Here is a 16,713-nt window from a genome sequence, read left to right as displayed (position 1 = left end):
CTTATTTATGTTCTTTTTACTTATTTATTTTATTAGAGGGATTCATACACAAGATTCTTTGAATTCTGACCCCCCTACTTTTAATTTTTTTTCAGTCTTAGAGGCCTAGTGATGTGACTTGCTTTCAAGAGGGCTACAAGGGGACTACATGACTTTTTGACAGATTCTTTTAGAGAGTGTGACTCTTTTTTTTTGCTTTATTTATATTTTATTTGCTTATGTCTCAAACTATATGCACTTTGGTAAATAAAGTTTGGTTTGGTTTGAAAGATGAGTATAAGATCCCTTGTGGTTGTGTATGTGTTGTAACTGTAAAGGCCATGGGTCTCTGAGAATGTTTCTGCACTTGTTTTAAGAAAAAAAATGTCACTTTTTTATGAGTATGAGTTGGGGTCGTTATAGGTTTGGTATCAGAGCACACCACAAAATCTTATATTCTATCATCTTTTTGTACCAAAAGTCTATGTTGGTTATTGAGCCCTATCCAAGAATGTCAGCAAGTCGTGCCTCATGCTTCAGAATAATCTCCTTCACTAGTAAGGCTATGGGGTACTTTTATGAAAGTATGTGAATTTCTTATGTGTTCATGGTTCAATTCATAATTTTTGTGAGACGAATTAAGAAATTGAGACATGCTTGTATAATTGTAATTATTGTAAATGTATTCAGGATCAATCCTAAGAGGGTAGGATCAATTAGGGCATAACTTTGCAATTTTTATTTATGTTTTAGTTGTATCGACGCAAGAACGCTTTGACTTCTGTTGGTGCTCCCGTGGACTGGCAAGAGCAAAGGGATTTCATGATGAATGCCCTCCACAGACTGATCGAGACTGTGATGATGCCGATTGCGCACACAACTACTTGTGTCTATCTTGTCGAGGTTGCTCTGAACCTCGGTAATGTCATTTACGAGCGATTCCTGAAGTTAGATCCGTCAACTTTTGCAGAGAAGGCCGACCCAGAGGCAGTTGAGAGTGAGGTCGATGAGACTGAGCGGACGTTCGACGTCCTACCTGTCCCCGAGGATAAGAAGACCGCTTTTGGCACGTACCGCCTGAAGGGCAATGCCAAGAAGTGGTGGGGCACCCTGCAAAGGGTGAAGTACGAAGGGGTGAACATGATTCCCTCGAGGGTTTTAAGGCCAGAGTTTTTAGGCACGCACTTTCCCTCTTACGCACGAGAAAGGATGCAATAGAGGTTCCTTGAGCTGACTCAGAGAGGTATGAGTTTAGTGGACTAAACCACCAAATTCAGGAGTCTAGAGCAGTATTGTCTGAACCTATTCGCTGATGATAAGGCGAGGGCAACCAAATACGTTCGTGGACTGAAGGACAAACTTCGAGTCTGAGTGATGATGAGTCAACTAACTTCATTGAGTGATGCAATAGAGTCTGCGATCATCCTGAACGAGAAGTGGGAACGGTCTAGGAATGAGTCGCAGAAGAGAGGCGGTAGTGAAGATAGCTCTGCGGGCGACAAGGTGCAGGGGGGTAAAAGCCAGCGGACCCAGCAGGGTAAGGCACAATCAGTATGTCGCAAGTGCAACAAAAGTCATCCTCTGGGCTTTTGTCCGATGTTTAAGGGAGTCTGCTACCAGTGCCAGCAGCCTGAGCACATTGCTCCATACTGTTCAAACAAGCCAGCGGCTGAGAGAGGACAACATCAGCAGCAGCTACCGCAGCAGCAGTAACAGAGGCCTTAGCAGTAGCAGGGTCAGCGTAGGACCAACAGGCGGATCTATGCTGCTACGACTGCTATGCAAGACGATCAACTTGATCTGATTGAAGGTATCTTCTTAGTCGCCGATCATTATGCACGTGTAATGTTTGATTTTGGCGCTACCCACACTTATTCGGTATATTTTAATTTCGTGGATGAAATTCTTTTAAGGGGGTAGAGATGTAATACCGCATATTTTCACACTTAGTCATTTTGAGATTTTTCAAAAATTTGGGAAAGTATAAAAGAAAAATCGGTAGTTTCTCGATTTTTGGCCATTTCTTGATTTGTGCATAGAATAACACTAATCTAGGTAGATCGTTAATTTTATCGTAGGGTTTTCGTATCCTTTCTTGATTTTTTATTAGTTTTAGATTAGATCTAGTTTAGAATAGTCTGCAGCATGTTTTTATATTCGGTGTTTTGTTTTTAGATCACGTAAATAAATTTTTTTAAGCCGATTTAGCTTTTGGCATCAGTTTTCTAAAATTTTATTTTGGCATCAAGTAGATCTAAACCTTTGTTGTTTATTTTCAATATCAAGTTAGTTTAGCTATTGTTAACTCATGTTCTTGATGTTTTAGTTAGTTAGTTTATTTGCTTTAGTTTTGTAGTTTAAATTGGAAATCGTCGATTAGTCATTTTTTATTGTTACTATTCCAATCGAACAACTAGCTTCATTTGCTGTCTTTATCAGTTGTTTAAATCGTTATTTAGTTCCAGAAACTAGTTTTTTTATGCTTAGATCAGAATATACTTGTTTTATATTATCATTTTTTTTACTTAAATAAATTGATTTAGCCGATTCAATAGTTATAGTTTAGACTCTTTTTTTTTATGTAAAACGTGATTAGTTGTAGATTACTTTCAATTTTTAATTCATTAGTAGCCAATAGTTTAGTTTATGCACGTCAGTTTAGTTTATTAGATGCATGTTATTTGTTTAGTTTAGAATTTGATTATCATATTTTTTTGTATAGAATTAAATCTAGCCGAGTCTTGCTATTGATATTTATTCCTTATTATTGATTAGGGTAAATAGTTATAGCTAGTCTTACTTTATTCCCAGATTTGTTACAAGTTAGTTTACAATCCGTATAGTAGTAGCATGGGTTATTTGTTAGTCGTTTTCTTTAGTTTGTTATGCACTTTTATCTTTTATCTAGTTATTTTTTAGCTAATTAGTTATTCTTTTAATTAAGTTGTTAATAGTTTGTTACATAAGTCAATTTCTTGATTATTAGTTAGTTTTGCTATTTCGTCTTTTAGTAGTTTGTTTTTAGTTAGTTTAAATCTTATTTTTAGTTTAGTTTTTGTATTCTTCGCTTTATTGCGTTTTGTGTTTGATTTTTGCAGGGAAGCGATCAGACGTGCGGTGAGCCCCATTTTAAGCCCTCGAAGTACCCTCTGAGGTCCTGAAAAGGCCCTTCAAGCCCCTCAAAGAGCCCTTAGGAATACAAGACATTTAAATAGGAATACAATACTAGTAAGAGGGAAGCACAAGGATCAAGGGGACTAAAGACTTGAAGCATTGAAGACTTTTCCTCTTTCTTTTAGATTATGATTTATTTTATTAATTCAATTTGGGGTTTGTAATAAGGCACTTTATCTTTATTTGTTTAAGCCCTCTTGATACTCTTATTTAGTTAATTAATTAATTTTTTTTCAAGGCAATAAAAAGTAGCTTAATTTTATGTGAAATACAAAGTATTTTCTCGTTCTCTGAGTTCGACCCGGACTCCACCACTAGTGCGAGTCGGTTTTTATTATTTGATGCACGGTTTGCACAAACACTTTTATTGAAAATAAAAAGACAGTTTTAGATTGAGATCTTGTAATAACTGTGATGGAATTGAGAGGAAGAAGAGAAATGAGGTCATGAGAATCTGCTTGGTAATTGACAACTATATATGGCCACTAATCTACCAAAATCCTTATTAACTACTGATCTGAATTTGTTAAGGTATTTTTGCAAAAAGATATGCTCTTTGGACAGAAAAAATTAGTGTGCAAAAATATACTTAAAAATACTTTCAAAAGGTTTCTCGTATGGGTATAATTTTATTGGTGCAAGTGCTTTGAAAACGATTTCATATGGGTCTAATTTTACTGGATCTCAGGTACGAATAGAATCCAGTCTTATAGTTTCCAATCTAGTTCTATAAAATTACACACCTATAAAATTACACACATATATTAAACTGATATTTAATGCCAATATTTTTGTCTGTCTATCCATTCATACTTTAAGCAAATTTTAGGAATTATGTATAGATGGCTCATTTTTTTTTCCATAACAGAGCTGGGGGAGAAGGCCCCCGTTCCTTGCAGAGAAAAGATACTAGTCAACCCAATTAGGGGGACGGGTACGCCAGGGAAGGCGGTCCCCTACATGATGAACACTGTTCAACAACGAACAGATCCAAAGACAAGAACTGTCCAGAATTACAAACGGAGGAAACACCATATGGACCTTTCTCAGGTGGGGACCGACCCTCCTACGACCTTCTACAATTCCTTTCATCCATGAAATCCAAGACTTGTTACTGGAAATAGATATCAATTGATCTTGAGAATGAATGAAACCGAAGACTTCTTCCAAGACCTCAAATTCAGAACAAAGTGAGTCAGATCCATTCTGCAGAGCTCCAGCGACAACAAACCTATCGCCATCTTCATGAACTGCACATGATATCCTCCAACCCAGATCAGAGCGTGCTGAGGCTAATCGAATGTCAACACGGCAAACACCAGGAGGGGGCCAGCTTGAACAGATAATACGAAATTGCGACCAAACCTGGACAAGCCGCTCTCCATGTCAGATCACTTCAATTTGAGAAAATTAACACAACACAAGCTCCAGAGATCCTTCATGAGCCCAATGGTTATATTTTCATTCGCATGCCGAACTTTGGAAGAAAGAACTGCAGAATCCGCATCTTCCTTTCTCGATCAAGAAGGTGAAAGCTTGGTTGCGATTAAACCAAATCCTCCAAAGAATAATATGAAAAACTCAACTCCGGCACACCTGTAACCAGCCAAATTTAAAGGACTTGGATAACTACCATTCAAGTTCTTGCTGCAAAGAACCACTAGGAACCCGACGACAGTTGAACTTTCTGGCAATAAAGCTCCAGATCGAAGCTGTAGCAGAGCAAGAGACGAATAAGCGGTGGCAGGTCTCCTCATAGCAATTACGCGGATAGCACTTGTTGACCCAAGGAATTACCATAGATAGAAGCCCATCTTTGGAAGATAGTCGGGAATGCAGCTTATTTTCAACTACCCACAGACCCTAACATTATAAATAAAGAAGATACGTAGAAGCCACCTGCGTTCTGTTTCCACTCCGTTGAAGAACAGCCAGTGTAACAAAATCTAGGGCAAAGGCATGTAATTGCAACCATTCGCGCAGACGGTGGTGCAGGAATGGTTTGTGGGCACAACTATAACATTCCAGAGCAGTAGAAGCATTGAAGGGGGCCTTTCCCACAATAACCAGATGGCAACTCTTGTTGATCATCAGGAATTTGTAAATAGCAATACAGTTACTATCCTCCTTGCTTTTCAATTAATTTATGCAAAGTTGCTATAAGCAACTCTTTTTAAAACCATATTATTCCATCCATTGTGTCAGAAAACATGGGATCTTAATTCAATCATTTCTACAGATTTGACTGGAAGGAAGAAACATGAGGGAGATGAGGGAAAAATACAAAACTTCAATACTCAATTGTATTGTGTTTACACTTTTTCCGGGTAAAAAAGCCCTACTAGTCTTAAACATTTTTGGATTTCGGTCTCCAATAAATCAACAAATTGGCTGTACAAAGGGGGCTACACATCCGATGCATTTTAAGGAAGCCACCGAGTCCTCTCAACTTAGAGAGAGGGAGAGAGAGAGAGAGAGAGAGCAGCAGGCACTACACCCAGGTCAAAAGACAAAAAGCATACAGGAAACCTGCTAACAGAGCACATCAACTAATCAAACAGAAATTTCACCTTGCTTCCTGTGAGACATTCAAATTCCTTTTGCGCCGTGATATCGGCTAGTTCAGCCTGAGATTCGCATGCCAGAAGATTGAGTAACATTTGAATTATGTCCGGCAGGCATTTCTCAGAGCTCAACTTCTTGCATATCATCCCCAAAACTACCAGCATTTGGTGACATTCTCATACTATTAGGAACCGACAATAAACGACCAGGAGGGGATGCTGAAGGCAAGAATGGACTGCCCAACGGTTCTGTTAGTGGCCTTCTAGCTCCCAATCTTGTACTACCCCTGAGCTCTTCTGTGTAGCTACCACTCCATGAAGCAGCACGAGAACGAGATGAGAGTAAGGCAGACCCATCCTTTCCCTTGCTAGATGGGGTGATGTTATCCATGCTTGGAAAGCGCTGTATGGATGATGATGTGGATGGCGTTAATGAAGATGTCAGTGGTGACAATGATGGTGGTGGTGATGACATTGGTGTGGACGATACAGAAACCTCATTGGCAGCAGGTCCTGGACTGGTTTCACTTATAGTAGCATCTGCAGTCTGATTGATCTCAGCTTCAGCAGTTGTGGTAGTGGGGATAAAAAAATTGGCAGCTGCACCGCCCGGATTTACAGTGGGAAAAGCAGGTGTCTGGAAGGTGTTGGTGGGGGTAGTTCCCCCACCTTTATTGAAAGTGTCCACATACCTGAGAAAGCATAACGATTGTTATGTAAATTCCAGCAGAGCTAATTCAAGGTCACCAAAAAGTTGAACATGTTAACCTAATTACTAACATGAAATTTCAAAATGAAAATAAAATGTTGATTTGCCAATATTAATTCAAGTATCTACCTAGAGCGAACGCCAAGGCGGCCCCGTGCTGAGAACTGGTTTGTGCTAGGTGGAATTGGTGGAATGCCAGAATTATGCCCAGATGGAGGCAGGCTTTTGGTCTCTGGCACACCATTAGGCAATGAGCTTTGACTTTTCATTGTGCTGTTTATGTTGTGAGTAGATGAATCGTTCTGAAACACAGTGGTTGTTGGAGGTGGTGCCAGTTCAGCAGATTCTGCTACTGGATCAACACCTTCCTCTACCCATCTCTTAAGCTTCTCATCATAATAGAACTTGTTCCTCTCTCCTAGTTTAGCCTGTAAAAAGCCAGTACATATGAATCAGGGCTTCAAACATATAAAGGAAAAGAATTTCAGCAAATGCATCACCGTGGATAGCAGGTCAAGGAAACACTTACCTGACGGGTTCTTGAGACCAACCCCACAGCCTTCTGCAGAAGCTGTGATCCAAAGCGACCAAAGCGAGTCGGACCACTTGAGCTTGATGCTTTGCCTTGTGTATCGGATGGGGACACTTGTGCATTCTGATTCTACATAAATCCAATGTAAAACAATAAACACAAATAGGCAAGTGCAAGGTGTATGCGATAAAGATAAAGATGGGCTTTCGTTAACTAAGTGCAATATAAAAAAGTGTTTGTGCATTTCACCTGTCTTGGGCGTCTTCCGAAATCCGGCTCAGATATACTTCTAGTGTGCATTGACATTCTACTGTTATCACCTGCCCATTCACTAATGGGCTCCATTGACGCTGATGGCATCAGAGACACAACACCTGTTCTTGATTCATTTGACATCTTAGCAACTGCAGGGCGATCATCAGTTTCAACATTTTGTGCATTGCTCTGGGTGACGGGTGGCAGTGGTGGCAATGGTGCACCAATAATGCGGTGAATGGATCGATCGATGCTGGTCAGGACCTTCCCCACCAACTTTGCAGGTGCCAAATTTGAGGTATATCCTCCCTAAAGATGAAAGAGGTCAACACGAGATTATCAAAATACAAATAAGAAGCATAAGAACAGAAAGGCACCTGCTGATGGGTTCGAAGGCGTTCTTCCAAGGAAGATGTCAGAAGCTTCCATGTTTCGACATCAGCTGTATGACCAGCATTCTTCAATAACTTCAGTATAGCTTGACAATACCTGGTTAATCAATGTTCACTAAGACACGGGAAGATGAACATTAAGAAACTTAGTGAGAGGACAAGACCAACCTCAAAGATTCCAAAACCTTTCCCACCTCAGCCAGCATGTGGGCATAGACAAGTTTATATGGCTGAAATGGTTGCAAGACAAACTGAGAATTGCCAAGAACCTTTGCATACTCATACAATTCTGTTCTCTGTTGAAATAGTGAACAGCTCAATCAGGGTGTGGTGTCAATCAACAAAAACAATAAAAGCTCTATGGCTTGCTCAGACTATTTAAGATATACATGCCCAAGGAGATGCCAATTGTAATGCACTGGATATAACTGGACAAGGAACCACGAAAACAGCAAATTCACATCTAACGTTATTTTAATTATATTGAGATATTTTAGGATTTTCCATTAGAAGAAAATCTCAAAACATGGTGATGTTTTTTATATACAGAGGTAGTTGAGACAAAGTTGAAAAGACAAATAACACAGACCATAAGCCTATTATGCACTGATAAGATAAAAAAAGCTAAAATCTCTATGAACTTCCAAAATGCTATTAATAGCAGCTGCAAACGACATTCACCTGGATAGCATCAGGACTAGCAAATGTTCTTGGCGACTTCCAGTGATCTGCACCAACTAGACACAGTCTAGCAGTGTCTGAAAATGACTCGAAGTTTGTCTCCGCAATCAAGTAGCAGGCATGAGCAGCGGTAACCTGTAATATCAGTCACCTCACAACTGTAAAACCAATACAACAAGAATAATACGGACTGTAGTAAAATAAATTAACCAAAGACCCACACCTCGCCTGTCTCCTTCCACAGACAGTCTCCAAGATGAATAATAACAAGCTCATCATCTTTTGTTCTGTTTGCAATTATAATGGCCAAATTCTCTTTCCAATCGTCCAGCATGCCACTCACACGAGTCTATGACACAATAAATCAAATACATCCCATTTAGGCAAGCAGTTATAATATTACTCCTTTCTTCTTTTAATGATGGTGTGATTACTAGGGATGACCTGAAGAAACACATGAATGCAAAAGAACTAGAACAGAAATAGAAAGGGAAATACAAGCCTAACGCAAGAAGGTACCTATAAGTTTAGGAAATATGAGACTACTAATTGCTATTTTCAGTAAACGATTGCATTTCTCCTGGTGAAGAAAAATGCTAGCAGCACATGCTCATGAACAAAGGAACCAAAAACATTAAAAGTTCACTCAAATTCTGACTTGGAATTAGGATAACATATTATATACAATGTTGGAATCAAAATGCAATTCTGATGCATGCCACAAACACTGAGTAGAAAAACTCACCTGAGCTGGAGGCTGAGAGATGCTAACCTCCCCAGATCGTATGGAACTTGTGACTTCAGAGGAAAATACATCAGCTAGTTGCCCAGCTATAAGCAAGCATAGTGTCCGCAAAGGTGACCCATATATAAATTGGTGATGTGCCATTTGCTTCACAGTGTCCACATAGAACTGCTTTCACCAAATTGGAAAAAGCGCAAAGCTTCAGGAAGGATTCAGACTATATTCCTCAGAAGGCATGACTTTACAGGGCATACATGAAAAGACAATGATGTGTAATATTTCAGAGTAAAATGGACTTATATTATGTATGTAAGACGAACCTTCTCACCAAGCTTAACGGCAAGAACAAGAGCAGGACCCCACAACTGACCCTCTTGCGCACACTGGAGAGCTTCTAACCGGCGACCGGCAACAAGAAGTTTCTGAACTTCAATCGCAGTCGACTACAAAAAGGAAATGAATGGGCATTTTGATTCACTATAGGAAAAAATCAGTAAAAGTAAAGGTTATGCATTTTGTTCCTACCTGTATATGTCCTTCAGAAGGCACAGTTTGCAGACATTGTGTACAGGCACCATACTCGGCAAATTGTGTACCATTCCTTCTAGCAGATGCAAACAGCTTAGTTACAGCAGATTCTGGTCCATCATTTTCCTGTCAAAAAAATACACTGAAGCATTGAAGAAAACCTGACTTCATATCCTCCATGGATACTTTCCAGATGATGTAGGAACAGAAAATGTCCATATGACATAGTAGAAAGCAAAAAATACACAGATTACATCCGAAACTAAAATAAAGGACTCAAAATAAGATAAAAAGATCAACACCCAACAATTTTACATGCAAATCCTACATTCCTGCTGAAACAATATTGCACAATAACAGTATATATTTGCTCCTCTTAGGCACCAAAACAGTTCCAGTTGTGATGCCTAAACTCGTGTGTATATATATATATATGTAACCAAAGAAGGCTTATGGGCATCTCTGGTTTCGCTAAGTGTGGGCCGGCCATGAAAAAGGGGATCTTTGTTTCTAGATTCATGTAAAGATACCGTGTTTAGGCCACTGTCACTGATATTGGCGATATTTTGAAAATATCAGGAGAAATACCAATATTTTAAGTTTGCCGATATTAAAGGTAATATTTTGCGATATTATCAAAATATCGTCAAAAGACAAAATATTGCGATCACGATAATATTGTGATATTTTTGGGAAAAACTCTTTTTTTAAAGTTTGCATTTCCTATTTTTTGTTTCTTTTATATTTTAAAACCGTTAAAACATGTTTCTTTATATTTTTGGAAGAAAATAAAAACTTATTATTTTCTTAGATTTTTTGTTGTTATTTATTTTTTTTTCAATTTTTAAACTCCCGAGATTTATCAACTTTTGAAAATCTCTCCGAGAAATACCCTCGCCGAGAAATTACCTTTAACGATACAGGTGACTATGGTTTAGACCCAAAATTAAATATATTTAATCCATGGCTTGGTCAGACATTGCTAAACCCTTCACTAGCTAAAAAAAGCAACTGGGATATGCTTGATAATTACATAACCACTTCCTTCCTCAACACTATATTTGCTGGGCATGCCTAACTGGCATCTTTGCATGGAGACTACGTCCAAAGAGAAGTAGAAGTAGCTAATGCTGAAAAAAGAAAAGAACCCAAGAATTTTATGGCACGGTTAAACCTAAAGCATGATTAAGATATTTCAACAGGACAAAGGATTTGACCTGGAGAGCAAGCCAAGAGAGACCTTTGAAGGCACTTCCCAGAGCATTAAAATCACGCTAGTTCCAGTGTTTCTCAGCCTTTTCCATGAATCTATTGGTGACTACAATTCATTTCCTACAATGCACACCTCTGTAAAGACCCAATTACTTTTTAAAAGGAAAAGCAAAAAGAAAAGAACAAGAACTGTGACAGGACACCTGTATCCATATCTAGTTTCTGGACAGCTACCCAAGCATCTAGGATGTAAGGTTCTACACTTCAAGCTGCTCCTACATACTTTATTAATTCATTATAGCCAATATATCATTCGTAAAGTCCTAACTCCCATTATGCTTTCCCTTTAGTAGAAAAAATCCAAAGTTGCCACATGCCTTTCGATTTAGTTGCAGTCAAAAGTTGAACATTTCATTCTAGATGTTGAAATTGAGAGCCAACTTCCCACCCACCATCCTAGATAACACACTACATTCATTACACCGGCTTCGATATGCATTAACTTCAATAGGACACAAGAGTCATCAAAAGCCAAACAGTCTTCCATGGAAAAATCTGCACTTGGAGTCAATCTTTTTCCCTCAACCAAGAGTTGTCAAGAGTACATTATGTTGAATGAACATCAACCGGTGTTTACATAGACATGGTCCTGAATTTCATATTTGGATAAGACCTCAGAAAGTTTTTGGGTGCCATGACAATGGTTGAACATCAAGCGACCTTTTGACATGGCAAACTTAAATAGATCTAATTTTGACTTGAAATGTTAGCAGCACTCCAGAGAATTAGATGAAATGTTCAGTATCACTGCCATCGATGAGCAAATATTTGGGTTTCAACTACAACAGAAAGTTGAAACTTGTCCTCAAGAATGTGGAAAAATGTCAAGAAATGAGCACAATCCATGCCTTAAACTTTTTGTTTCCTTGAGATGGGCTTTTTTCCTTTTTCCTTTTAAGGACTAACATCTATAGCTAACAACAAAAATCCTTAAAGTCATAGCTCAATACGTACATATGCTTTAACGTTATTGCTAATTATAATACTAGTTCCGTATAACTCTCTGTACATAAATAAGTAATGATAACCACTAGGATGAGTTCAAGAATTTCAGTCAATTACCCACAGTGAAACAACAGAGTCTAAGATTTGGCAAATTGCGGCTCAAACCATACAAAAAACAAATAAAGTGTTGTGAAATCCACACATGAAACTTTTAACTTGATCATGGTCATGAATTGTTTACTTTTGGCTGTTCAAACCAACCAAATTCTACGATGTATATTTCTCAACAGAATACAAGTAGAAATCAAAATTCCCAAGTTTCTTTACTAAAAGTCTAACACTCAATAACGACTTACCTGTGATGCTGATTCAACACCAAAAGGAGAACGAAGTTTTCCATAATGCAGATAGGATATCTTTAGCAAGGACAATAGCAATCGCAATGACTCGCCCTTTCTATAAACATTATAAGATTCACAAGTTGCAATTGTTTCATCAATCCATTTATGAACATCCTTGTTAGCAACACTGCCACCAACAAGTGGACCAGGAAAAGACTGCTGGCATAAAGTATAGAAATAATCGCATGCGCTGCTTCCATCACCAGATTTAGCTTTCACAACATCCATCAAGTTATGGACTGAAATCACGCCTCCTGCAGGATCCTTCACATAAAATAATATATAAACAGAAAGCATCAGCAGCTTTAAGCTGACCAAAAAATAAAAAAGATCAATGACATAGCTTAAAGTATGCTCTTAAGTTGAAAAAGAGTCCTCCAAGGTCACATATTGAGACACAAAAATGTAAAATTGACAGAAGTAGTTACCTGGTTCTCAAGCGCTGAGCTTCTGCCGAAAGGATCATTTACTTTCATGACTACAATTCTTCCACCAAACCCAAATGTTACTAAAGCATGCAGAGGACGACCTGCTGATGTTCTCTCCGGAGAAGAACCATAGGAGACAGACGAATGGGAAAAATCTCCCGGTTGGAGACAATTTGATTGTTGCTGATTCCCATAATAACTGTGGCTGTAATAGGCCTGATGGTCCTGTGCAACATTTGACTGATTAAAGCCATATGTTTTCTCAGGAAAGGAAAGACTTTGGTGTTTTGCTCCACTGATGTTACTATTGTAACTGTTGTTTGCTTGCCAATAAGAGGAAACCATTTCTGGGGCCTCAGAACTGATATGTCGATCCATGTAATACTTCATATCTGCTGTTGGTCGAGACGTATCCACTTGAGAAAATAGTTGTCCATTACTTTGATGGTAAGCAGAAACGTTTTCGGAAGCACCACCAACAGAACCCCAGTCGGAATACACTTGTTGTGAAGAACTCGGCGCTTGGTCATTATGGGTATAGCCGCTGGCAGACTGCACCCACTCACCCCTTTGTTCCTGCTTGTTGTATTCTTCTATCTGGCCTTGTTCGTTAGATAGAACGGTAGCATTATTATTAGCCAAATGATTGCCAGAAGAAGCAGTATCAACCTGAGCTTGCTGGCCATATGACTGCTCAAAGTTACTAGAAACCATCTGTGCAGACTGATCAAGTTGGGCATCCAGCTGATGCCACACTTGAGTGATCGTGTCATAGTACCAGCCTGGGTAATCGGGGTGAAAAAACATATTTGAAGGGTATCCAGTACTACCAAGAGAAGTTTCAGTCCAGTTAGAAACACTCTCTGTTTTGCACTCCTCTGCTACAGTTTCCACAACAGACTTCGGTGTTTGCTGCAAATAAGAAATTTCTGATCCATGATCCAACAAGACATTGCCTCCAACAGCATTTTGAGGCCCATTTTCTTGAGAAATCGCCAGGTTATCTGCCAAAGGAGCATGAGAACCAGAAGAAGCTCCATCATAACCATCTATCTGACGCCACACCCCCGTACTACAGTCATACCTCCAGCCTGGGTACAGGTTTTCCCAATTCTCACTACTATACTCAAGCTGCTCATTTGTCTGGGCACCCTCTGTACTATAAGCTTGAGCTTCCACTTTGTAGTTTGCGCCCCAACCATTAGATTCCTTCTCAACTACACCCTTCTGAGAATCAGGTACAAAAGAATTATCAAACACAACAGATGAAGATGAATGCAACCAAGCATTGGTTGCATCATCTTGATGCTTTTCTGCATGAATAAAGTCGGTTTGAGGTTGCGATGGTATCGACGAGAACACACTGACATGATCCTCTCCAACCTGTCCAGCCCTATCGTTACCCAATTCAGCAAAGAAATTAGAATAAGAACCAAACCCACCAAAATCATTTTCAGACATATCTGTATGGAAACTACTCCACTGAACCTCCTTCACGCTGGTCCTATCTGGTTGGTGTCCCATACCAAACGAAAAATCTGACTCGGAATCGTTGGAGTTGACCACTCCATCTGCAGCTAACTCCTCAGACTCCACAGATGCCTTGGACTCAACGGGCACATGAGCAACACTCTCTTCTGCAGCCTGACTGTCTTTCTCTGTTTTGAATTCAATCGAGTTCCGGGCATCAGAAGAGCCAACTTCTCCAACAACAGCCTTGTCACTATGAACGTCTGAAAGTTTCTCGGATTCGCTCAACGAAAGGCTTGCGAAGGAAGCGACAGCAGGCAGCCCCTCATTAAACCCATCTAAATCAACACCTTCCTGCAACCCGGCTGTGGAAGAACCACTGATCCCGAACTCATCGTCGACAAGCTTATCAAAGAAATCTTCGCCCGTTTGATCCTCCATAAGAAATGGAGGAGTCGCCATCAAGGGATAAAAAACCTAACAGAAAACCCCCAAATCCTTAAATCGAAACACCTAATTCTCTCCACCTGCAATGATTCCCAAGCTCTTCGCCAAAATTCTTCCGAACCAACCAAAATTCAAATCAACCCAGATCACGAAACCCTTGGATCCGATCAAGAGAGACTAATCAAACGACATGAGCAGAACCCACCAACAAACCAATACCCAATTCCCAAACCGCCATCCCCATTCAGAGCACCACGAAAGCCGAAAACCTTCTAATCTTCAAAACCCTCATCACAAATCCATCACCAATGCAGATCCAGATCTCAAAACCACTTCTCTGACCTAAAATCTCAGTACCCACAAAGACCTACAGCACCAACCACCAGAGAGGGAGGAAAAAACACAAAAATCGATCACAATTCAAAACCTTTTGAGACCAAACACGCCCCAGAATCACACCAAACACAACCACAAAACGCATTGCTTGAATAAGAAACATCCACGCGATTGCATATCTAATAAGGAAAAAAACAGAGCAAAAGAACAACGAATTAAAAAGAAAACGTAGAAGAACTAGAGGGTGTACCTAGATTATCAATGGCTTGGAGAGAGAGAGAGAGAGAGAGAGAGAGAGAGAGAGAGAGAGAGAGAGAGGGTAACTGAGAAGAAAGTCAAGAAACCCTTATGAGAGGGGGGGAGATTTTGTTTTCCCCAGCCGACATTTTACCACCCACGAATAAACGCCCTTGTGAAATTTGCCTCTTTTTTTTGTTTGAGAGAGAGAGAGAGAGATTTGTGTAATAGAATGTATACTTATTAGTAATATTTTTTATAGTTATTTGTTTAATTATTTTAATGGATGAGATAGAAGATCCACTACGTAATTGCTCTTCAATGATCACCATATCCCACTATGAAGTTTTGATTGGTGGTGAAAGTTTTAAGTTTGGCTTCTTTGTAAAAACATAGGTTCTTTTAGCCTTAACTATGCAGCTTCTCTAGGTTGTGGGCATAATGACACATATCGTTGATATTTTGAAAACACCCTTAAAAAGAGAATATTTTGGTCGTCGTTTTAAATGGACAGAGTGTCTTAATTTCATTATTTTAATGAAAATATCTCAATTATAACGTGATGTTTAGGTTAATATCAGCTATATCCTATCCTAAAAAAGGTTATTTATATTTTGCGTTTTATTTTTTACTTTTTTAACTCATTTAGTTTGTCAAGAAAATTTTTTTATTTTCTTGTGGGAATTTGGTTGTCTTTTTTAAACTTTTGTTACTATGGTTTTGACTCCAATCATGGAGAACAAGTAGGACTTAATCAGGTTGGTTCAGTGGATATGAAAGTTGGGGATGGCTTACATTAATATGCATAAATCCTTTGGCTTAAAACCCGCTCAGAATTAAAAGAGATAGTTGGATGGTTGGGTCGCACTATCATAATTAAGGGTTGAAGTCATTTTTCAACTTGCTCATAAGAAAAAGAAAAAGAAAACTTTGGAAAATGCCTCACCAACTGAGTGGATTTTGCCCCAAGGGGGGTTGGCTTAGTGGTGTGGGGCCTTGGATGCTAGACGGGCAGTTAAGGTTCGATTTTCATGGGTGTCGCCCCTCTGCTCAAGCCAATGCGTAGCATAGGCTTCGGGGGCAGGGGTCCTAGTCTCAAAGTTTTATGCTGCCGGCATGACAACCGTAGGTATGGCAGGATGAGCCAGTGCGATCAGGTCTTCGTGCCGGGTGCAGTTTGTTCATGTTATAAATAAATAAAAAAAACTGAGTGAACTTTTGTTTAAGCATGGTTAATCAATTGACTTGCTTTGAAAGTGGACTTGGAAGTCGATCATGAGCAAAGCAATCGACCAATCCTTAAGTGTGAGAGTGAATTCCTCCAAAGCATGAAATTTTTTGAGAATCACTCGCCTTGAAAGATAAGGATGTCTTTTCTTGAGAGCAACCTTTAAACATAGGGATGTCAAGCAATCGGATTTTATCCGATATCTGACTGAATTCAATTAAGTTCAGCTGCATTTTGGGAAGTCATATCCGTTTACACTTAAAAAAACAGATTTGGTATGAGATTTTCACTATCAGATTTTGAATCCTTTTAGCCCATATCTGATTAGTCAGTATTGGCCACATCTGATCCGAATCCGAACTGTTTGCATCCCTAAAGAAACAATTTTGA

The 16,713-nt window shown here is 39.2% G+C and overlaps 1 protein-coding gene across 2 annotated transcripts; it reads right to left on the bottom strand.

Moving 5' to 3' along the window:
- Window positions 1-5,423: 5,423 nt before the first annotated feature.
- On the bottom strand, window positions 5,424-14,881 carry LOC149817581 (protein transport protein SEC16B homolog). 2 transcript variants are annotated; one of them, XM_089984563.1, is made up of 13 exons: window positions 12,606-14,881; window positions 12,133-12,441; window positions 9,557-9,685; window positions 9,352-9,474; window positions 9,032-9,199; window positions 8,510-8,635; window positions 8,287-8,421; window positions 7,774-7,901; window positions 7,591-7,702; window positions 7,208-7,522; window positions 6,956-7,087; window positions 6,556-6,854; window positions 5,424-6,409 (listed from the first exon to the last, which is right to left on the bottom strand). In XM_089984563.1, the coding sequence occupies exons 1-13, from the start codon at window positions 14,535-14,537 to the stop codon at window positions 5,839-5,841; spliced, it is 4,479 nt and encodes a 1,492-aa protein (XP_089840689.1). In that variant the 5' UTR covers window positions 14,538-14,881; the 3' UTR covers window positions 5,424-5,838. The 2 variants fall into 2 exon arrangements, with proteins under 2 accessions (XP_089840689.1, XP_089840690.1); XM_089984564.1 differs by having other exon boundaries at window positions 6,956-7,081.
- Window positions 14,882-16,713: the final 1,832 nt, after the last annotated feature.

The sequence above is a fragment of the Nuphar pumila genome, chromosome 13 (genome assembly GCF_984573655.1).
Source record: "Nuphar pumila chromosome 13, dmNupPumi1.hap1.1, whole genome shotgun sequence".
NCBI lineage: Eukaryota > Viridiplantae > Streptophyta > Magnoliopsida > Nymphaeales > Nymphaeaceae > Nuphar > Nuphar pumila.
This window is presented reverse-complemented; position numbering and strand designations above follow the sequence as displayed.